Below are 22,919 nucleotides of genomic sequence, written 5' to 3' on the forward strand. Positions count from 1 at the left end.
CAACATACAATGGGCTTATCCTTATTATCATAGAATCATTTATTATTTTATATCTGATAACTGTGAAATATCTGGTCTTATAATTATTTGATTACTGTAAATCATCTGATAACTGAAATCATAGGATCACTAAAAATCATCTGATAACTGTAAACATTTAGAATTCATCCTCTTAAATATCATACTTGGGCAGTTCATACCCAAAAGCATTCATAAAACTTGATAAAACAAAATATTATAGAAATATTCCATACTGAAAATTTATAAATCATACTAGAAAATAAAATGAAGTTGACTTATCGCAAGTCGTCCTTCTGGATTCACTTTAACACTTTATTACTATTATTTAAAATCAAAATATAAGCCTCACTAAGCTTTAGATTTAAATCCTTTCCTTTCACTACTTTCAATATACATTTGATCAAAATTCTATATTCTGTCATTTTGCACTATCTTCAAATAAATATTATTTTTTAATAATTACTAAAAAATTATTTTGTTTGCAGTAATGAAAACTAGTCTCGAATACGATTCTAACCATATAAGGCACTCTGTCTAGTTCCACTTGTACAATTTATAGTGATTTTTCAAATTGACTAATAGAAGTTGTTTCGGCAGAATTCTGCTGTCCTATTTTCTGATCTATCACTGATTAAAAATTCATATCTATTTGTGTACATCTCGAAATCAGTCACCATTTGTTTAAACAAAACTAGATTGATATAAGAATCTAACGGTATAGATATCATTCTCTAATTAATTCTTTATAATTTATGATGAATTTCTAAACTTACTGTTCAAATTTAAATTTCTAGACAACTTTCCTTAATTAGCATCCTTTGCTAAATTTCATAATTTTGTAGGCTTAATAAATGAACCTTTAGACTAGAATCACAATTCACAACATTAGGAGTCACTTTTTACTTTGGTAACTCTGTCACTGGCTCATCGCAAGCCAATATTTGTACGATAACTCAAACACGAATTAAATGCACTCACCTTTACCTCACTAGTAAATTTAGTGTCGGTTTTGCTTTCACTCCGATCCTTTGACTCTTTCTTTTTGCTCGCTTTGACTTGATTTGTGATCACAGTCTATAAGAGAATTAATTTATCCGAACAAATAAAAGTTCAAGATATATGTTAGTATCTAACTAACATATAAATATGCATTTACTAAAAAAACAACCATAATATATTAGATAATAATTTCTATAATTTTAATCAATTATATCTATTCTCCTCAAATTAATCCCTTCATGATCACTTTAAATCTTAAATTAATCACCATATTCACCATTCTTCACAACTTCCAACTTTATATTTTTTTATCAATGTTTTTAAAACTGTATTGAACCTTAAACCGGTGAAGGTACTGGTTAACTGGTTCAACCGTGGTTAAACTGCGGTTGAACCGATTTATATAAATTTTTTTTTTTAAATTTTACATAATATTCAAAGTAATATTAATATATATATATATATATAACACTCTTTTTATGTTCACAATATTAAAAGGTATAAAAATATCACAAGTCATAACATATATAAGTTAAATACCATAATATCAAGTGAAACAAAATGATTCAAATCAACTACAACATAATATTTAAGGTCAATACCTAATGAAATTCATCAATAACTATATAAAAATACATAATTGATACAAGTATCAATCATCATAATATTCATTGAAATTGATTCCCTCAAATTCCAAAATATTGGGGAAAACTTCTTCATTAGTTGAACTACCACCACCATCACCACTTTGAACTTGAAACTCCATATCATCACTTTGAACTTGAGGGAACGGTGATAAAGGAAACCAAAGTGGAAAAGGGATAGGGTTCATCGCTTGCAAACATTCGTGAAAATGGTTTAACACATGCAAAATCAGAAAATAAATTTGGGGCTGAAAAAATCATAACAAACGATATCGTTTGGTTTAATTTTTTTAAAAAAATAGAACCGTGTGAACTGTTTGAACCGCCAGTTCACACCGATTTTGCTGGTTCCAAACCGGTTCTATCGGTTCATTGCAAAACTGGTTTTGGAGACTGACTGGACCAGACAAGAAACCGATTCTCAGTTTAACCGGTCGAATCGGTCGATCCGGTCCGGTTTTGATAACATTGTTTTTTTATCATTTTATTACTAGTGTTTTACCAAGCCTTCAAATTGATCCTTAATCTCATACTATTTTCTAATTTAACCCCAATTCAACATCCTAACAAAATTTCGAGCACAATACTTAAATTTTCAAAAATTCACATCTTAATCCTTTAATTTCCCAAACTTTGCAAATTAGTCTCATAAACTTAACATTACTCCAATTTGATCCAAAACTTAATTCCAGTCACATGAAATCTTTCTTACATCCATTCTAAGACTTAAAGAGAATTTTGTATAAATTTTCCTATTTTTCTTCCTTAAGGCCAAAACTTTTAAAGAATTTCCTTAATGGACTCAAAGGTTTTATTTCAAGCTTGGTTTCACCACCTACAACTCATTTCCATTCATTCTAATCATTCCCATAACAAAAACAAATGTACGAACACCAACCTAACCAGCAACAAAAATGGAGCAATCTGTTTTGGATTTTTGAAACCCTAATGCAAGTAAACTATCATGAAGCCTAGTATGCCAATTGCGTGGCGTTTGTCTCATGCCATAAAGAGTTTTCTGAATCTTAAAAACTAGTGGAGTACCATCAGAAGCAGATACTTCAAACCCAGTTGGTTATTGTATAAAAACATCTTCACACAACCCGCTATTGAGAAAAACATTATTCACATCAACCTGTCGAAGTGCCCACATCTTCGAGACAACCAAGGACAACACAACATTGACTATGGAAAACCAAACCACAAGACTATAAGTTTCTTGGAAATCTTAAACGGGCACCTGAGAATAACCCTTGGCAACCAGACGAGATTTATGCCTTTGCACAATGCCATATGCATTCTTCTTAAGCTTAAAAAGCCACTTACACCCGACAACAGTCCTCCCATCTGAAAATTTAACCAAAGTCTAGATGTCATTCTTCTAGAGAGCAGAAAGCTCATCATGAACAGTTGTAGTCCACTTATCAGACCAAAAAACCTCATAAACAGTGTCAGGAACCAACTCATCCAGACTACTAAGAAATACTTTAGGCTTGAAAATGTCAGCCTTACTTCGAGTGCACATAGGATGAATATTGACCACACCGGATGACTGTGAAGTGGATAATGGAGCAAGAATCGGATGTTCAAGCACCCGAGACTCATTGCAAGACCCCACATCAGATGCATAATCAACATGTACATGTAAAAATTCTTGAAAAGGAACAATAGATATGTCCTCACCATATGGTAAAACTGAATCAAAAGGAATAGCAGGAGGACTAGCATTAGTAGGTGATACCATAGGAGAAACTTGCACACGTGTAAAAACCCTAGGCACACGTAAAATTTGTGAATGCATGACCACATCTAACACAGGAACCTTTTGGCCAGAGGTAGAACTTAAGGGATGTGAGGATGAAGCTGAAAAAGGAAAGACCATTTCATCAAACTTCACATGACGAGAGATATAGACCCGTCCATCAGGAGCAAGACATTGAAATCCTTTTTGCTGAGGGTTGTACCCTAAAAATGTACACTCATGGGATCAAAACATAAGCTTGTGCTTGTGAAACAATCACAAATGAGGGAAACATCGACAACCAAACACTTTCATGAACTTATAATCAGTCTGCTTATGAAATAACTTTTTAAATGGAGAAACACCCTGTAACACTCTTGTAGAAAGTCTATTATAGGATACACAGTAATGACTATTGCATAAGACTAGAACTTCAAGGGTAGAGAAGCCTGAGCCAACAGAACGAGAACTAGCTAAATCAAGTGGCCATGCTCTCTCTCCATAACCCCATTTTTTAGGCATGTGTGGACATGTTACACGATGAACAATTCTCTCTTTGGCCAGAAGACTAGTTAGTGGTCTATATTCACTACCCCAATCACTTTTAATGACTTTAATGGGTAAAGCAAATTGAGTGGCAACCATACTCTTAAATAACTGAAACACAGTCATAGCTTGAGACTTATCTTGCAGCAAGTACAACCAAGTATGACAAGTGCAGCATCAAAAAAGGAAACATAGTACCTAAACCCATTAGAAGGAGTAGGTGCGGGATCGCACAAATCTGAGAAAACAAGTTGAAAAGGTTCACTATACACAGTTTGAGAGGAATCAAAGGGCAACTTATGGCTTTTCCCAACACAACAAGCAACAAAATTTTTATTAGAATCATTTGAAATATGTACATACAAACGATTACAAACAATCTTCAAAGTATTAAACGAATGATGACCCAAGTTCCTATGCCAAAACTCAGATAAATCAGGAGCATTACCTACACTAACACTAGCAGGATCTCAGAAGGTCGAGCCATCAGCCAGTGCAAAGGAGTAAAGGCCACCACACTGGTTGCCTCGAATAAGAATGCAACCAGTAACTTCATCACAAACATAACAATTATCAGCTCAAAACTCAAAGAAGACACGATTGTCCCTAGCAAGCTTGGACATCAAGAGGATATTCTTAGTTATCTTAGGCACATGCAAAATATCATTCAACATCAACGGTTGTGAGCGAGAAGACAAGAAAACATTACCAACAATTTGTACATCAAGAGGAACACCATTACCAATTAAAAGGTTACTTGGTCCGGAGCAATCTTGGTAACATCAGGAGTCACAATATGTGTGGCACTAGAATCAACCGCCTAATGCTCACGAAAGGTAAACATGACGTTACCTTGAGGAGACTCAGTGGATCGTCATTCACTAGTGTTTGCACAACAGTCATATTGAACATTTTCAATAAAATTAGCGTTGCTAGGACCAGATTTATAACGTGCAGTGCCACTACCATCACCAAGAAAGTCACGATAAAATCGATACTAACACTGTTAAACCAGATGACCAACCTTGCCATAGAGTCGTGGACGACCTCTACCACGACCACCAGATCGACCACCTGAAGAACCAGAGTATGATTTGCGATTAAAATCCTGAGCAGATACGAAATCGAAGATATGATGATTTGTCACCTGTGCAATATGAGCATTAATCGAAAGATTGTCTACTGGAAAATCAAAGCTAGCCAACTGAGTTTCAGCATCAATCAACATGTTGCTAAAAACGTCAAAAGTGAGAGTTTCATGCATGGTGGTTATAATGGCAATAAATGGCTGATATTCATGAGGTAAACCTTTTAACACACTCTCAGTCTGTTCAACTGGAGCAACATGACTGCCACATGACTCAAGCGCATCGTACACTTCCTTAACACGAGTGAGATAGACACGCATGCTATCATCTCTTTTTTAAGAGATTGAAGCTTATACAGTAGATTCATCACCATCATGGTCGAACAATTGACAAAGAATTGAATAATCTTACTCCACATTGTAGTCGTTGTCTCAACACCAACAAATTGAGGTAACAATTGAGGACTAATGATAGACAATAACCAGGATGCTAGCGCACTATCTTGCACCACAAAATCCTCAAACGCCTCATTAAAAACAACCTCACCATTTTGATAAACAATGGTTTCCGGTGGCGCTGGCATCGAACCATTCAACAGCCGCTCTAGGTGATGACTGCAAATAGTGAACAACACCTGCTGCTTCCAAAGCAAGAAATTAATCTCGCCCAAGAAACGTCCACCTTCTTGTTAGTGAACATGATTGACCGCACCACCAAACAACCTCCAGAGGCTGAGGAGAGAGTCAAACTGTCAAGAACCATCACCACAAATGGAAACTAGGAGCCAGAACCTTTAGCGAATGATACCATATTGGGAATTAAAAAGAAAGCTTAAAGAACTTCTTTATTCAATTGATAAAACCATATCACTTTACAATGAAGCAAACGTGCTCTATATATAGCGCTGTAAAGACCATGTAGCTTGCTTGCTTAAGCAACTACTTAACCATCTAATAATCCTAACAACTTCACACCAGCCTAACCACCTAGTGCAATCAGCTAAGCAATCAGCTTTTGACATGTGTACAATTATAACCGTCAGTCAATGCTGCTATATTCAACACCTTACAAGATGAATTATGGGTATTTTTCTGGTATGTGTCTGGTGTGGGATAATGATTTTGAACTCTTGTAAATACAATCAGATTGTGCACATGCAATCCAAATGATTCTCGATCCAACAACTAGTTCTTCTCTAATATCTTTGGCTCGTGCTATTGATAATATTCATAAGAGAGAATGTATTATCGATTTTCAAAGAATTCCATGAGATAACAACTGATTAGCTTATACTCTAGTGAAGCTCTCATTCTCTATCTTATTCAATGTATTATCGATTTTTGTATGCCTAACTTTGTTTAACCTCTTTACTTCTTTATGATTAAAGAAAATATATGGGAATAGCCAGCATTACATGGTGGAGGCGAATAAATGCCCTAGTTTTCCTGTGTTTCCTAATAGAGTTCAGTTGTACCAGCAGGACTTAACTCTTATTCCAATCGAGAAGATATGTTATTCGTTTTTATTGGACAGCAAAATGATGCGACCATGGGATTCCCCACTCGGCCACGCTCCACAATTCTCCTGACCTGCCCTGCCCATTTGCCTTGTTTCTTTACAGACTTAACATCGCTCAGGGCAAATTTAAGGCCAACCTTTTGCCTTCTTAAATGACACCAACATATATTTATTCAATCTAAGGTATTTTTCTTAGGGGTGAGCGTTTCCGATTCGAGTAAAAGAAAATTGAATTATTTGAGTTGACGAATTCTATTTTATAACTCAAATTTGATTTAATTTTTTTGTTCAAGTCGATTTGTTCAATTTTCAGTTTAAATTTAATTGTAAATATTTATAATATTATGATACTATTTGCTTTCAATTTAAATGATTTTCTGTAATATATACAATACACATATATTTGTTCATATTTTTTCCATGTCATATGCATATATCATACAGAGTCGATGGACTCGATACAAACTTTAAAATCAATCTATTAATTACAAAAAATTTTGAGTTATATTTTATAACTCGACTTGAATTTGAAATTTTTTCGAGTCGATTTGATTTTATGAAAATTGAAACAAAAAATTGCGCCAAATCTTAAACTTGTTTTCTTAATTTTCCACCAAAAAAAATTAATTTTTCAAGAAATAAACTATCATTTTAATAATTCTATATCACATGTCTTATAATATTTTTTTTCACACAACAAATATAATTTTTTTAAACTAAATAAAATTGATCAAAGACTACAAGTTCGTCAATCGATGCTTCAAATAAGAATAAACACAAAATCAAACATCGAATTACATTTCGAAACGAAGATTAAAAATACAAGTAATACATCATGAAGTCACGACCTTAGCACACTGACCTAAAAACAACATCACTGACAAATAAATCAGTCCAAATCAATTGCAGCGGATCAATACCCAAAAAAATAAAAGTAAAATACCATGAACACTACCAAAACATACTGACTTAAAAACATTTCTTTCTAAAACAAAGAAAAAAAATCAGTATATGATAATAAAATCGGGACAAAATAATTTTATACATACATCTGAATATATATTTAGCACAAGATTTCATGGCATGCAGTTGAAAAACAACGGAGTCGAAAGCATTCAGATAGTCATAAAATATGTAATCTCTAATATCAAGTAAGAAACAGATAGGAAACACCAAAGTTGCATAATAAAAGTGGCGAGAATTTTAGCTTAAGTATAATGGTACACACCAATTCTATTTTGATAGCAATATCATATAGTTAATATCGCATGTGGACTTAGTTTATAGATGGAGATATAGATATTTTAATCGAGCAAGGGATAGGTGGTGAGATCGGATCCTCCACCACTGTGAAGACTAGGATGGTTTGGCAGCAGGCGTAGAGCCGATATACGAGGGCCTCCATTTTGGTACCCGATTAAGGTATCATAATCCCCTCCATTATCAACTAATCCATACGGGTCTTCTTTCAGAACATCCTTAAAACAACATATACTCAACATAAGAAAAAGCATATAAAACAATGGTTTTGAATCGGTCCTTAATTAATCAGGAGGTGCTTACCAGTTCATGTAAGAGATTTTTGTGTATCTCTTCCACATTCCTCACCTGCATGCAGCAAGATATGTAATAAAACAAAGAGATGTAACTATTTTATATATTTTCACAAATTCTAGAGAATGTAACTTTGAATGATTTACAAATATTTATATTTAAACATTCAAATGTTTACGATTACCTTTTTTCTGGAAGTATCAATCTGGTTGGTGAGAGTACGATACTGTCATACATTATGAAACATAAAAGATTTAGACTCTAATAAAATTGAAATTCCATTGAAACCCTTGTTTTCGATACAAATATTTCTTTCTCGATACAAGTAAAAATATGTACAAATATATGTATATTATGATTAATATTGTTTATACACTAAACATGATTTTTTATTTATTTTATAAGTGCAATTAAGAATATATAACATGATTGAACTTATCAAATCTATTGGTGGTGATCATTTCCTAACCCATATATACATACACATTCTTATATCTTTCTTTTAGATTAGATTTTTTATGTACATAAAGTATTATTTGATATATTGATTATGGGGTTTTTATTATATATAAAAGTTTAAAATTTCACTAGTGATTTTAAGATGTTGCTATATTTTTTTGTTATTATTTTATTTTTATAAGAATACATTATAGCGTTTTAAACTTGGGTTTTTAGTTTTTTTTTCGTTGTACGTGTATAGAATAATTAATATATATATAGTGTCATATCAACTAGTAGCATTATTATCAATCTTTCTGAACTATTGATCCACTATGTATTATGCCAAATATTTGATGTTGTAAAAATTTGAATATATAGGTATATAGTGTGAACTTTTTCGAGAGGAAATGGGAAAGAAAATCTTAAACTATAAACAGTTTACCTTGTTTAAAAATAAAATCTAATCCTTTTTTTAAAGAAAAATGAAAAGAAAGAGTCAGATCTTAGTAAAAACCCAAATAAGGAAGATTAAAAGGAAAAAAACCTAGTTGAAAAGTTGCTTAATTTGGATATAAAATATCTAACCTTTCTATCACGAATAAGATTGACAGAGCTATCCATCTCTTGTTCCAAACCTTGAAGATCTTCGATGCTCAAGTCATTCAAACAGTCACCCATCCTCTTCCTACCATTCATTCCATCAAATCTAAATAAAATGTGGAATTTCAAAAAAAAAATCAGTACTATTAATTCATTATTATTATTATTTTTACCTAATCTCCATGCGTAGGTTCCTGTTAACCTCTTTCAGCTGCTTCAACTGCTCTTGCATTTTCTATACATAAACATCAGAAAAGATCTCTGTGACGGAGAGATAGTTTATGGTGTTTTTAATCAAAATTCAACTGAAAAAGAAAGGGGGAAAAACCTCGTAGTGGGTGCTCCATATATCGATCCCCAAGGCTTTCTGGTACTGATCGATTATTTGCTTCGTTCTATATATTTTTAGAAAAAGAAAAAAAAACAATACGCTTAGTAAGTTAAAAAAAAAAAGAAATCTAGGGTTTTAAAAAAAGAGGAGATTACGTGGTGGAAGGGCTGATAAACTCATGGAGCTTTCCAGTGGCGGAGAACATGATGATAGAAACTCTCGCATCGCAAAGAACTGTGAGTTCATTAGCTTTCTTGAACAGACCGTTTCTTCGCTTCGAATACGTGACTTGCCTATTGGTGGAGTTCTCTATCAGCTTGATCTGGATCTTCCCTCGAGCCATGCTTGATGATTTGCTCTCTGGTATTCTTTTTTCTGGGAAAGTATAGTGAGCATGAAGGGAAGGGAAAAACAAAGCGAAGAAGGTAAGTTAAATGAAATGAAGGAGATGGTGGAATCCATTTGCTAAAAATGGGAAGGCAAAGCCTAATCAATGGAAAGGCTTCTCAAGGTTTGTTAAACGCGGTAAATTGTAGAGCTTTCCCCTCCTTTGATTTGAACCGAATATCGATGCTTCCTGACTCGGGAGAGTGGGGACCATCACTTTCCGTCTTTCTCCGTCATTCCCTTTTTATAGTTTGACATTCTTTTAGTTTTCACCTAACCCTGTTACTAACGGCGGTTAACGGTGTTTCCTTTGGGTGTTCCTTTAAACAAAAAATCGTAACATTGCTTTTAAAATTGAAAAAAAATACTTAATTTGATCACTTAAAATACTTAACGTTTTACTCATTGATTGAATTTTTAATTTAAGAATTAAGAAAAAAATATATAATTTAATCCAAAATGGAAAAATGCAAAGATTTGAGTGTTATAATTTTAAAGATAGAGCAGTATTATGATTTGAATGTATTGTTTGAAACCGTTCATTCTCAATCGTATGGACTAAGTAGTAATAATTAAGGTGCCATGGCAATGGATTTTTTATATGTAAATTATAAATCTTCCATAGAGTGCTCATATTTGCAGTCGTGCAAATAAAGTATTCTCAAAAGATATTGAATTTGAAATTTAAACTGAAACATGTTTAATGTGATTTGTACAATGATGTAAGACTTGCAGAATTTGTTTCTTCTTTTCTTTTTTGGTCCCTATACTTGCAGAACTTGTTAATTGACCCAAAACTATATAAATTAATATAACACAATTGGAGACTTCTTAATTGGGATTAAGGTGTGTGTTTTACAAACTTTGTTGTTGTTGGAATATAGCTATCAGCGTTGGGGAGATTCCTAAATTATTGCGAAGAGATATTAGGGTGGTCTTGGCTAAAGCAGCGGAAATATCCGAAGGATTTTCTCATAGTTTGGGCGTAGCTGAGCTAAGCTAGTTCGTAGGCTGGGTGGACCAACAGGACTGATTCGGGCTAGGTAGGATATTTTTGAAGAAATTAACGTTGTTAAGGTCTCGAGGTTCTGTCATTTCAAACCCTCCTCCACACGTCAACTCTAATCTTTATATATATATTGTCATTTGCTTCCTTAGGTTTCGTCTTATTGATAGATCGATCTGAGTCGCATATTTAATTTTGATGGGTGTCGTGATCGTCATTCGGGCGGGTCCAGAATCAGATTTTGACTTGAATTGATGTGTGTTGGAGCTGCTACCAGTCATTTAAAATTAGGTTGACCGGACCCCTTTACTTACAATTTGTCTAATATTCGTTTTACCAGATATTAATCAGATTCGGGAGTCGATTATAGTCAAGGAAGAATTAGCACCCTTGTATTTCCCTTTTGATACCAATTTGATTTTTCGGTTGTCTTAATTACGAAAATTAAAATTTAAAGGTTCGATCCGAATTACTTACCTTTGAAGAATGTTAAAATTGACCTAAAAATAAATCAAATTAATGTTAAATAATAAAATAAATAAATAAATATTAAATAAATAGAAAAAAGGAAAATTCAAATAAAAAATGGACAAAATTGAAAAATAAAATAAAATTAAGGATTAATTTGATGTTAATTAAAAGCTGCAAGGAAAAAATGAAAAGTTAGGGGTCAAATTGCGTGAATATAAAAAATATAATAGGGATTAAATTAAATTAATTCAAAATTTCAAGGCAAAATTACAATAGCTGACCAAAATGAATTACACAACAAAATTAGAGGGACTGCGGAAATAATTTAAAAATCTTGTAATTACAAGATGAACCTCCCTATAAATAGCCCTTAAAGCAAAAAAAAATCATTTCCTTCATATTTCAAAAAAAAAAAATCGTATCCCTTCAAAATTCTCTCTCAACTCACTCTAACTGGCCAATGGCCAATCAATCCCCTAGCTACACACCACTGCTCGACGGCCGCTCTGGTAGCCAGAAAAAAATTAAATTACCTAAAACGTTCCTCTCAACACCCCTAACCCAAATCGAGGCTTGATTTTCCAAAAAAGGTCCCACTGGTGTAGATCTAAGCGTGAAGTTTTGAAAATTTACCTTTTCGATGAAAATCTTCGACTTTCAACAGCTGTTTCCCTCCCAAACTGAGATCGACGCTGCTCTTTATTTTTTGGGGCCTGCAAAAATGCTTTGCTCGGTTTTGTTTTGGTTATTTTGCTCGGTTGTTTTTGGTTTTGGCCGAATATTGCTTATTTTAAGTGGTTTTTCGTGGATTTGATGGTATATTGCTTGTTTTTTGCTCGATGGTTTTCTTCATAGTTACTGTGTGTTTTGTTTGGCTTCGCCGGAGGCTTTTTATAGCCTCAAATCTGGTCGTTGTAGCTCTGAAAGGGGTGGAATTTAATCTGATTTCTTCACTGGACATTCGACCGAGTGCCGTTCGTGCGAGTTGTTACCCCAATCTTGTAATTTTCTGGTCAAAAATATTAGTCAGTTTTCAAACCGTGCTAGCACGTGGCCTCCACGCACGCTGCTACTAGCAGCTTGGTCCCTCCGTGCGGTGCTAGTGCTAAAGTTTGTAACCCTAATTTGAATTGAGCTAGGTCAGACCCTCTTCTCCCAATCGGGCATGCTTTGCTGGGTCGGGCTAGCATGGTTCGGTTGGGCTCCGTTTCTGGACCTGGACCATTTGAACCTGAAAATGAAAAAATAAAAAGAAAATAAATAATAATAATGATAAGCCTAATATATATATATATATATTAAAAAAATATATAATATATTATATTTTCAAAATCATATAATATGTATATATATTTTAAAACTATACTATATATTTTCAAAAACTATATATTATATGTTTTTTGAAACTATATAATATATTTTCAAAAACTATACCATATGTTTTTAAAAACTATACTATATATTTTCAAAAACCATATATTATTTTTTGACAAAACTATATATTATAAATTATCATATATTCTATATACTATAAATATAAAAAAATCATAAAGTCTTAGACGAAAATGAGTGTCTAGAGCTACCCCTCTTTGCCAATATATTGTGTAACAAAAAATTGGGCAAAGATAAAATGACACAAATTTTTGATCGGTAGGAATGGATTCCACGAGCGAATTCGCTCCTGTGAATATGATATCTTTTATTGCAATTAAAATCGACTTAATGTTCTAGTCAATTCTCTAATTGAAAATATCCCCCGTCATGAAGTTAAAATTCGACTCGAAAACTCTAACAGGAAAAGGCTCCCTATTGTTGAGTTGAATTATGGATATCTCTTTTTTCGTGAAGTTGAGTCGATCTTGGATGACTTTGAACATGATATCCTTCGGCATGAAGTTGAAATCGTGGTTGCCCCTTCGTTGTGAATTCGAGTCAAGGGTGTTTCGAGCATGATATCCTTCATTGTGAAGTTGAAATCTAACTCGATGTCTAGGTTAGGTGGTAATACCATGGTTAATTTTGGGTTTTAGTCCAATATCCTTCATCATGAAGTTGAAATTTGACTAGACGACCTTAATTGAGTAATAGTTATTCGTCTTTGATTTGAACTATGTTGTAGATGACTCATTCACCATGGAGTTAAGTCTATCTCGAGTATCTTGGGCACGATATCCTTTGTTGTGAAGTTGAAATTGTAGGTGACTCATTCGTTGTGAAATCGAGTCCAGATTGAATGTTCTTCTGAGCTGGATATCATTCGTTGTGAAGTTGAAATCCAACTTGAATGTTCTTCGAGTTCAATATACTTCATTGTGAAGTTGAAATTGACTCTAACAAAAAATCTGCAAAATTATGCATGCGTGCGATACTATGGATGTAATGTTCTTATGTATGCCTAAAATACATATGCAAAATATTTTATTTTAGGACTTTAGAGAGAAATCTCAAACTCTTGTTGTTAGTCTTGATTTTTCTGACGTTCCTTGATTCTTGCCTATCTTGATTTTTGATCCTTGGTTCTTGATTTTCGGTTCTCAACGAGCTTCGATATGATATCTTCTTTGGGATTTTTGTTTAGGAGGAAACTTGATTTTCTTCTGTTGATTTTGATCTTTAATTAATGTCTTGTTTGCCTCTTAGTATATTTCAAACTAGTATATGTGTCATTTCTTGAGCACTGTGCAAGAACCTCTATCAGCTTCCAAACACCTGTACTTTTTAGGAAATATTTGTTCAACAATACACAATGATATTTTTCAAAGCGAATAAATTGTTTTTATTTAAAATCAATGCAAGATGCTAATGAATTGATTTCTTTCAGACAAATGGCCATATTTATTTATGTGGAAAAATAAAATATATGGCAAACACCATGAAAAAAAGATATTTGGAAATAGAAATAGGTGCTCTAGATCTCGATAATACAGACGCCTTTGAACTGACACACCGTTAGATGAGTTTGAGTGTAGCCTTTGTCAAGGGGACTTATAAGATTGTGACAACGTTTGGAAGAACGTAAAGTTCCTCCCAAATTATTAAGTCTTCAAAGACTTAGATGTCAATTCTTTATTGCCTTAATCCAGGACCTTCCCGTGCGCGAATCCCGGATCATTATCCAAGCCGCCATTTATGGTTTTCAACTTGGAACCTCCCTTGGTTTCAAGACGCCCTTTGCAGGTTTTCATCTTGGACCTACCTTTTTTTGTGTTTTTTTTTCTTTTTTCAATTTTTTTTTAATTTAGAGCACCTTTTCGGGTTTTTACTCTAAACATTTTTTGACTTTGACTTAGAGTGCCCTTTCGGGTTTTCACCCTAAGCAAAATATCTTTTGAATGTATCAGAGTTAACAGGATTGGGTAGTTCCGGCCCGTCCATTTCAGTCAAGATTAGTGCTCCAATGGAGAAGCCTTTTTCACGACAAAAAACCCTTCCCAATTTGGCATTCATTTTCCTCTGAAGTCTTTTTGGACTAGCCAAATCTTTTTTAGCATGAGATATCCTTCATGAAATACTCTTGGGCATACATTCTTGTGTTTTCTTAAATTATTTTTTTTGGTAGAATCGACCATGGTGAATGGATTTTAACCTATTTTCCTCTATTAAATTCAGCTTGTACCCATTCTGCATCATTCAACTTAACTTCTGACAAAACCTGAAGTGATGAGATTTCCACCTCAATGGGCAAAATAACCTCTATCCCATATGCTAATGAAAATAGGGTTACCCTAGTCGAAGTCCGCACCAAAGTTTGATAAGCAAACAAGGCAAAAGGTAACTTCTCGTGCCAGTCTTTGTACGTCTCAGTCTTTTTCTCCACTATTTTCTTGATATTTTTATTTGCTGCATCTACTGCTCCATTCATCTTTGGTTGATAAACAACAGAGTTGTGATTCTTTATGTTGAATTGTTCACATACAACATCCATTATCCTGTTGTTCAAGTTGGTTGCATTATCAGTAATGATCATTTCTGGTAAACCATACCGACATATGATCTCTTTTTTCAAGAATTTACAAATAGTGAACTGAGTGATATTAGCGATGATGCAGCTTCCACCCATTTGATAAAGTAATCAATTGCCACAAGGATAAATCGATGATTGTTTGAAGCTTTTGGATGGATTTTCTCGATAACATCCATGCCCCACATAGAAAAATGCCATGGAGTCGTCATCACATGAAGAGAACGAGGTGGGACATTAATTTTGTCTCTATATACTTGGCATTTATGACATTTTCTGCATAATTGATACAATCACTCTCCAATGTGGACCAAAAGAATATACATCCCATGACTTGTCTAGCCATCATGTGCCCAGTTTCATGAGTTCCACACACTCCATCATGTATTTCTTCCAAGATCATCTTTGCCTCTTCTGCATCTACACATCTAACAAGACTTGATCATGACTTTTCTTGTATAAGACTTCTCCATAAAAAACATATTCGCATGCCATTCTTCTGATTGTTCTTTTGTCATTTTTAGTAGCTCTTTTTGGATAGCTTAGATTTTTAATGATTGTAGAATATCGTGATACAATGGGTTTTTATCTTTTACTTTTTCGATTTGATAACAATGAGACGGGTACTCGTATGACTGTATGTCAATTGGCATCATGTCGAATCCCTAAAACACAAGCTTCATACTCTTCCATGTTGTTAGTGCAGTCAAAGTTTAATCTGCTAGTGAACGAGTAATGATTTCCTTTGGGTGAAATCAAGATATCCTCAATGACATATCCTAATGCTCTCGATGCACCACCGAAGTACATTTTCCAAGAGTCACATGTGGAAGTACTTGCTTCTTCTAAAGATATTTCCATATAATCTTCATCTGGGAAATCAAAGTCCAACAACTCATAGTTTTCAGAAGTTTTGCTTGTTAAGAAATTAGATATGGCACTGCCCTTGATAGCTTTTTGTTGAATTCTCCCTTTTTACTTTACTTGCATTTTTTTGGCCTAGATCAAATATCAAGAACAATCGTTTCAGCATCTTCCTTAGTCCTTTTGGATCGAAACTTTCTCTCTCTATACTATTATATTTATTTTTAATGAGATTAAGGATAAATTTATTTGACAATGAAAACGACGCATTGTCAAATTGACGCTGTTACCGGGGAACTTTGGCAAAAGTTACTAATTTAGTTTGTTTTTAATTTATGAGCAGGCAAAATCCCGGAGAGCTAGTAGATTTTGAAAATGATATTGAAGCGCTGGCATAGAGACTACGTGGACTAAAAATTCAAGAAAAGAGGAAACAAAAAGAAGTACAACGCCAAGAACAATCATATCCAGATCCCGAAGCATCATCTAAAACCAATACATGCGAAGAAGCAATACCTGACGCCACTGCAAATGTTAAATCGTATTTCACGCCAACACCACCTGAACTGATAGACAATCGCACTATCTGAGAATTAGCCGTAACTCCCGCGGTCTAACAACCCCTTTGTATCTCTTTTTCTCAATGCAAAATTCCGTTTCAACTTAAGACGGGGCTCATTCATCTTCTTCCTACCTTCAACAGTCTTCTAAGTTAAAGTCTACATAAATATTTGGCAGAATTCCACTTAATCTGTTCAAGCATGAAACCACAGGGAGTTTCTGATGACCAAGTTAAATTGAGAGCTTTTCCATTTTCTTTATCAGGTTTAGCTAAAGAGTGGTTATTCTACTTACCTCCAAATTCAATAAATACATGGGATGATTTAAATCGAATCTTTCTTAATAGGTTTTTACCAGCAACGAAGGAAAACGAGTTGAGGAAAAGTATTCTGGGAATTAAACAAAAAGACGGAGAGTCATTTTATGAATATTGGGAAAAATTTAAGAAACTTTGTGCAAGTTGTCCGCAACACGGATTAACTGAGCAAATACTCCTTCAATATTTCTATGAAGGGATTTCTCCCTTAGATATGAAAATGGTTGATGCTACCAGTGGAGGAGCTCTAGTTAACATGATGCCAAATGCAACAAGAGAGCTAATTTTGACGACGACGACGAATTCACAATAATTTTCAAGTGAACCCAGTCGACGAGTTCACGAGATAAGTTTTATTTCGCTTAAAACTAAACTTGACAAATTAATTGATGTAGTTAATTCTTTTATTGTTGGAAAAATTGGAGCAGTGAGGCTATGCAAAATATGCACGATGTCATATCATTTGACGGACTGCTGCCCCATGCTACAAGGAGATACTGACGCACAAATTAATACAATAGACAATTTTTTGAGACCTCTCCAAAGGCCTTATAACTCATACGATAATGCTTTTAATCTAGGATGGAGAGATCATCATAACTTGAGCAATGGACCAAATCCTAGACCAAATCAAGCTTATCAATTGAGGTAACCCCTACAACAACCTTATAAGTTACAGAAATCATCGCTTGAATCAATCGTCGAGCGACTGTCCCTTTCCCAAGAGAAATTTCAAAATAGTACTGAAGCTCACTTTCAAGAGCTTGAGAAGCAAATGAGCCAACTGACTCAAATCGTGGGGAGATTAGAGTCACAATGGAGACTATTATCACAAACTTAGCCAAAGAGAGAATGTTAACACCATCACCCTCCGAAGCAATACAATTGTTGAACAACCAGACCCAAAGGAAGTAAGCGCAAGATCCCGGAAGAAAGAAGAAAATCCAAACTCCAGAGGGAAGAAGAAGCAGTTGACGTAGAATCCTGAGAAAAAATAAAGATGAATCGAAAATTAATTCTACACCATCTCCCTATGCTATTCCACCTTAAAGATCTCTGCACTAATAAAATGCGACTTATCAGAAACGAGAAGGTGAATTTAGGTGAGAATGTCTCAGCAGTTTTCCAACGACCACTTCCACCGATATATATGGACCAATGTATGTTTTCAATACCTTATAAAATTGGTGAGGTTAAAATCAAGCAAGCTATGTGCGATCTAGGTGCCTCTATCAATGTAATGTCTCTCTCAATCTATAATTTATTTTCCACCAAACCTTTAAAAAGTGAGGGTTACACTTCAGCTCGCCGATAAATTGATTATCTATCTTGAAGGGCTCATAGAAAATGTTCTGGTAGAGGTAAACAACTTAATTTTCCTTATTGATTTTTATGTGATTGATATGGAAAATGATCGTAGAAACACTGGTTCTGAAATCCTCCTCGGTCTTCTATTTCTAAGCATAACAAATGCAAAAATTGACGTTCAAAGCGGTACTCTTACTATGGAGTTTGACGGTGAGATCATAAAGTTTGATATTTATAAAGCAATGAGATATCCGGATAATGTGCATAGTATTAATTTTGTTGGCGTTATTGAACCTGTTGATGATGAATATAACTTTATTGATGATTTATATAGGAAATCAGATGGTATAAAAGATGAATCTAGAGAGTTTAAAAATATTTTATCTGATAAATCTGATTTGCTTCTAGTTCCATCTAAGTCTAAAGTTTTACTTTTGCTTTTGTAGGCACCAAAAATAAATTCAAAACCTTCATGGGAACATTTGAATAACTCAATTTTTGGTAAAAATGATGTGTTGATGGTCGTTAGTTTCGAAAAGATTTTAAAAACAGGAAAGTTCCAAAGAAATCTTTATGAGAATTTTCAAATTTCTCATAAGGAATTTCTTAGTTGAAAAAAGCGTATGAAGAGGAAATTTCTCTCGTCGGGCATGTAGTCTGAACCAGGTCATCGAGCTAACGACGTTAAACAAAAGCGCTTTGTGGGAGGCAACTCATTTTTAATTTCGTTGCATTTTTTATTTTATTTTATTTCGATTGAGCAAATTTAATTTAATTTTTTTTTATTTTCAGGAACCAAATGTTTTCAATCAAGCTTACACGAGGAAGATATTCAAAATTTTCATTCGAACAGTGACAAATTCGAACCCCAAGAGTAGTAGAAATCGCATAAAAAATGGAAAAACTTGTTCCAGTGTCGTGCGCACCGTTTCATTAAAAGTTGTATGTTAGCATCCCCTTAAGTTGACCGGTGTACATTAGCTAAGCCCAAACATACCATTCTGTCACTGCATATGCCTATCTCTTTTTTCCTTCCTTTCACGTGGTCCCTTATCTCTTCCTTATCTTCACTTTTTGAATTTAAAACCCTTTTTTTAAACACCTACACCCTATCTCATCCCTTATCTTTTATCATTTATTTATTTATTTTTAAACCAACCCAATTTCACCCAAATTAAAACTCTTCCCCTACGTGTTTGTAACTAAACCAAAACAATTAAAACCCCCAACACCTTTCTTGCATATTTGCTTCCCCAAATCGTAACCCCTACCCATAAAACCGTCCAATGTTTCTTTCTCTCTGCTACGCTCACCGTCGTTGGCTTTATCGCGTTTCATTCGTGTCAGTGACCTCCTACTCGTCCGCTGCTGCTCATAATGGTTCGCACAAGGAACCAATAATGTCATGACACCGCACCACTAACCGTTCTTAGTGGGCATCGCTAGATCAACGCTCTAGCTTTCGTTGAAGTTCCCAACGCTTCCGAGCCACCACTATCGCAATCTTGTTCCTTACGCCCACACCCGTTGGATTTCTCATCATGTTCAATGCATTTGGTAGCATCCGAAAATACTCCTAAGGTAAATTTTGATCATATTTTTGTTCAACCATTACTAATGTACTATCCCATTTATGGTTTTATAGGGAATTTAGAAGCTGGATTTCCACCTACCGTAATCCTGATGATGTTTCTAGTTCACGGCATCAACCCATACATCCCACTTTTCCATTCCAGCGCGACTGTTGTTGTGGTCGACAGTAAATCTGGGGAGTACTCTATTCCTTCTCTTGTACTTTAATTTTACATTTTATGACAAAATGCTTTAAGTAAGGGGGAGTAGAGTCTAAGTTGAATTTCCCTTTGCTTATCTATATGTTTTCGTGCTAGTATGTGTTGATTGGATTGGAGGAAAATTTCACTGAATTCCTTTGTCTTGTTGAATATTTTTGGAATGCCATGATTATTTGGGAACACGTAATTGTTTAGGTTAGGATATTCTTGATAGCGGATATCATGAATTATGGTCAACTTAGATTTATTGTGATATTCCATGATTTTATTGGTTGAAATGTGTTTAACTCAATGCATGAAAACAATTTGGTGATATTTGAACATTTACTAGTATATCATTTTGTTGGATTGAGTGTGTCGAATTTGACATTAGTATTCTAGAACCTGCATTTTAAATAATGTCGAGATTACACATGAACATGATGTTATAAATGATCCGGGTATCTTAGGATTAACCATTTTGTTTTCCCCACTAAAATTGCTTATCCATGCATTTTCCCCTAGTTAACCACTATTGAGCATGTTTTCATTTTTTGTTTTCACCACATTTATAAACCCGAGCCTTTTTATTTTATCCCTCTTTTCTACCCTTTTCAGGGCAAGTGAACAATTAATCTGATGTATGCTCCATGAAAAAAGGTTGTTCGAAAAAAGAATAAGATAAAAGACATGAGAGAAACAAAACAACAACAAAAATGTGAAAAAGAAAAAAATCAAATTCATTTCAAAAGGAAAATTGTTGTTTGATGGTTTGTTTTTTATCTTGTTGCGCTTAATGTTTTGATGGAGTTGAACTTGTTATTTGTTAGTTCCTTGCCTTGAATTTTAGCCATATTATTTAGCTTTTTCCCCACCTTTACCTAAGCCCCATTACAACCAATAAAAGACCCTTTGATTTATGCATCTTTTTCTTATTAGTAGTGGAGATTTGATTTACTTGTAGGCCTATGGTAATATCGTGTCGGTTCTGACATTGAGCGTTTCTATACCCCAAACACATTGTGTGATTTGAGTGAATCTCAGTAAGGTGTTGAGTTATAAGCATCGAGATTGATGAATGAATAGAAGTTACAATTGCATTTAACATGTTCCAATTGGTGATGTTAAATTGATTGGTATCTCAACTTGAATAATTATTGTGGTCTCTACCTCTTCTTCTTTGAATGTGAAACTTGACGAAGAAAGGTAAATGGACTATTTTACTAATTTGATTATTCATACTTGAGGAAAAGCATGAGATAAGTGAGGGGAAATTTGATGAGTGTATGAATCGATAATATTTGCTCGTTAATTCTTCGATCTTATGAATTTATTGCTCCTAATTTGGTTATGTTATGCTTATTTTCGTGCATTCTGTATTTTTTTATTATATGGTCACGGTTGGAGACATGGGCACGACACGGTCTGATGTGGCAGTTTCTAGAAGGTCCAGTCAGCGGCAGTTTCTAGATGATCTAGTCAGCGCCTTCTGGAAGATGGACGAGCAGAGTTACGTTAGAAGACTTATTTTTAATTTTTATAGTTTGAATTTAGAAAACAATTGGAATTATCTTTAGGATTATTTTTATTTTAATTTCTTTGCTTATCTCTCAGTTTTTAGAGGCTATAAATACCCTCTTGGCGTAAGCCTAAACTAACAACTCAGATTATAATCTTCTTCTTCTAGTTTTATAAAGTTCTTTATTTTCATCTTTTTTCAAGTTTTCATTTTTATTTTATTTTAAGTTTTATTTTTTTAATTCTAAGTATGATTTTTATCATACTTAGCTAAGTATTTCATAGCCAAAGGCTAAAGCGATGACTCGATTTTGAATCGTGAGAATCGAAAAGCACCTCATACCCTCTTGGGTTAAATTCTCAATTTTCTGGAAACTAGATTGGCGGATAGTCTTTCTTAAAATCAAAACGCTTTCACTTCAAAAATAAATTTTGGCTTGGATGATGTTATAGTTTACTGTTGGGATTATAGAATCAATTGATTTGAATTCCCTTGAACACACTTTGCGAATGGTACGCTAAGGGAAATTGGGATCGAGTTCGACTTTCATAGAGAAAGCAAAATTCAAGTCGGGTTTTTCCAAGCACTTTTAAACTTTTTTGAGTTAACAACGATAGTCGAGTTAATACGAACAAGGATTGTGATTCCTAAAATAGATTTGGGAAAGTCAATCACCAATGAGGAAAATGAGCTGCAAGGATTGAACCTTGCGGACTCAAACTGACATTTAACTGGAGGAAAAATCCTATTCAATGATCGATTGGAATTTGAGGCACACGAAAGCCTGAGGCTAATTTCATCGTATTGGTTTTTAATTTTATTTTCTTCGACTCTTTATCTTCATTTGAATCATTTTTGCTTATTCAATTTCTCAATAAACCCTCTTTTTACTTTACTTGCATTTTTTGACCTAGATCAAAGATCAAGAACAATCGTTTTAGCATCTTCCTTAGTCCCTGTGGATCGACCCTTTCTCTCTCTATATTATTATATTTATTTTTAATGAGATTAAGGATAAATTTATTTAGCAGTGAAAACGATGCATTGCCATATATCCGTTGAACAATTCTCTTGAAGGTAAGGTAGTTTTCAATGGCATACCCCGGGACACCACCATGATATTCACAATGGGCATTTTCATCATACCACTTGGGTATGAGGCTTCAGAGGTTCCACTGGATATGGTGACACCACATATATGTCAAAATGTTACTAGTAAAGCTCCTTATATGTCATGGGAATAGGATTGAAATTCTCATGTTCTCCTTCTG

At 34.1% G+C, this 22,919-nt stretch overlaps 1 protein-coding gene and 1 long non-coding RNA gene across 4 annotated transcripts; one reads left to right on the forward strand and one right to left on the reverse strand.

Annotated features, from left to right (window-relative positions):
* The first annotated feature begins 1,523 nt into the window (after positions 1-1,523).
* On the forward strand, positions 1,524-8,181 carry LOC120151698. Its single transcript, XR_005518636.1, has 3 exons — positions 1,524-1,551; positions 1,840-1,846; positions 8,069-8,181. It is a non-coding gene; the product is annotated as an uncharacterized LOC120151698 (long non-coding RNA).
* Positions 7,678-9,919, reverse strand: LOC120151679 (floral homeotic protein DEFICIENS-like). Of its 3 annotated transcripts, none has more exons than XM_039164075.1 (8): positions 9,777-9,919; positions 9,639-9,701; positions 9,481-9,547; positions 9,326-9,387; positions 9,138-9,237; positions 8,296-8,337; positions 8,121-8,165; positions 7,678-8,035 (listed from the first exon to the last, which is right to left on the reverse strand). In XM_039164075.1, the coding sequence occupies exons 1-8, from the start codon at positions 9,824-9,826 to the stop codon at positions 7,862-7,864; spliced, it is 603 nt and encodes a 200-aa protein (XP_039020006.1). In that variant the 5' UTR covers positions 9,827-9,919; the 3' UTR covers positions 7,678-7,861. The 3 variants fall into 3 exon arrangements, with proteins under 3 accessions (XP_039020006.1, XP_039020000.1, XP_039019993.1); XM_039164069.1 differs by having other exon boundaries at positions 7,686-7,905; positions 7,957-8,035; positions 9,639-9,917; XM_039164062.1 differs by having other exon boundaries at positions 7,686-8,035; positions 9,639-9,918.
* Between the last annotated feature and the right edge of the window lie 13,000 nt (positions 9,920-22,919).

Source organism: Hibiscus syriacus, unplaced genomic scaffold (assembly GCF_006381635.1).
Source record: "Hibiscus syriacus cultivar Baekdansim isolate YM2019G1 unplaced genomic scaffold, ASM638163v2 tig00002826_pilon, whole genome shotgun sequence".
Lineage (NCBI taxonomy): Eukaryota > Viridiplantae > Streptophyta > Magnoliopsida > Malvales > Malvaceae > Hibiscus > Hibiscus syriacus.

What these genes read in the sequence shown, in the direction of transcription:
- LOC120151679 (XM_039164062.1), bottom strand. Translation starts at nt 9,826, where the DNA reads ATGGCTCGAGGGAAGATCCAGATCAAGCTGATAGAGAACTCCACCAAT. An exon ending in ATCTTATTCGTGATAGAAAG is followed by an intron (nt 8,338 to 9,137) that starts GTTAGATATTTT and finishes AATGTATGACAG; the next exon opens with TATCGTACTCTCACCAACCA. An exon ending in AAAATCTCTTACATGAACTG is followed by an intron (nt 8,036 to 8,120) that starts GTAAGCACCTCC and finishes TGTTGTTTTAAG; the next exon opens with GATGTTCTGAAAGAAGACCC.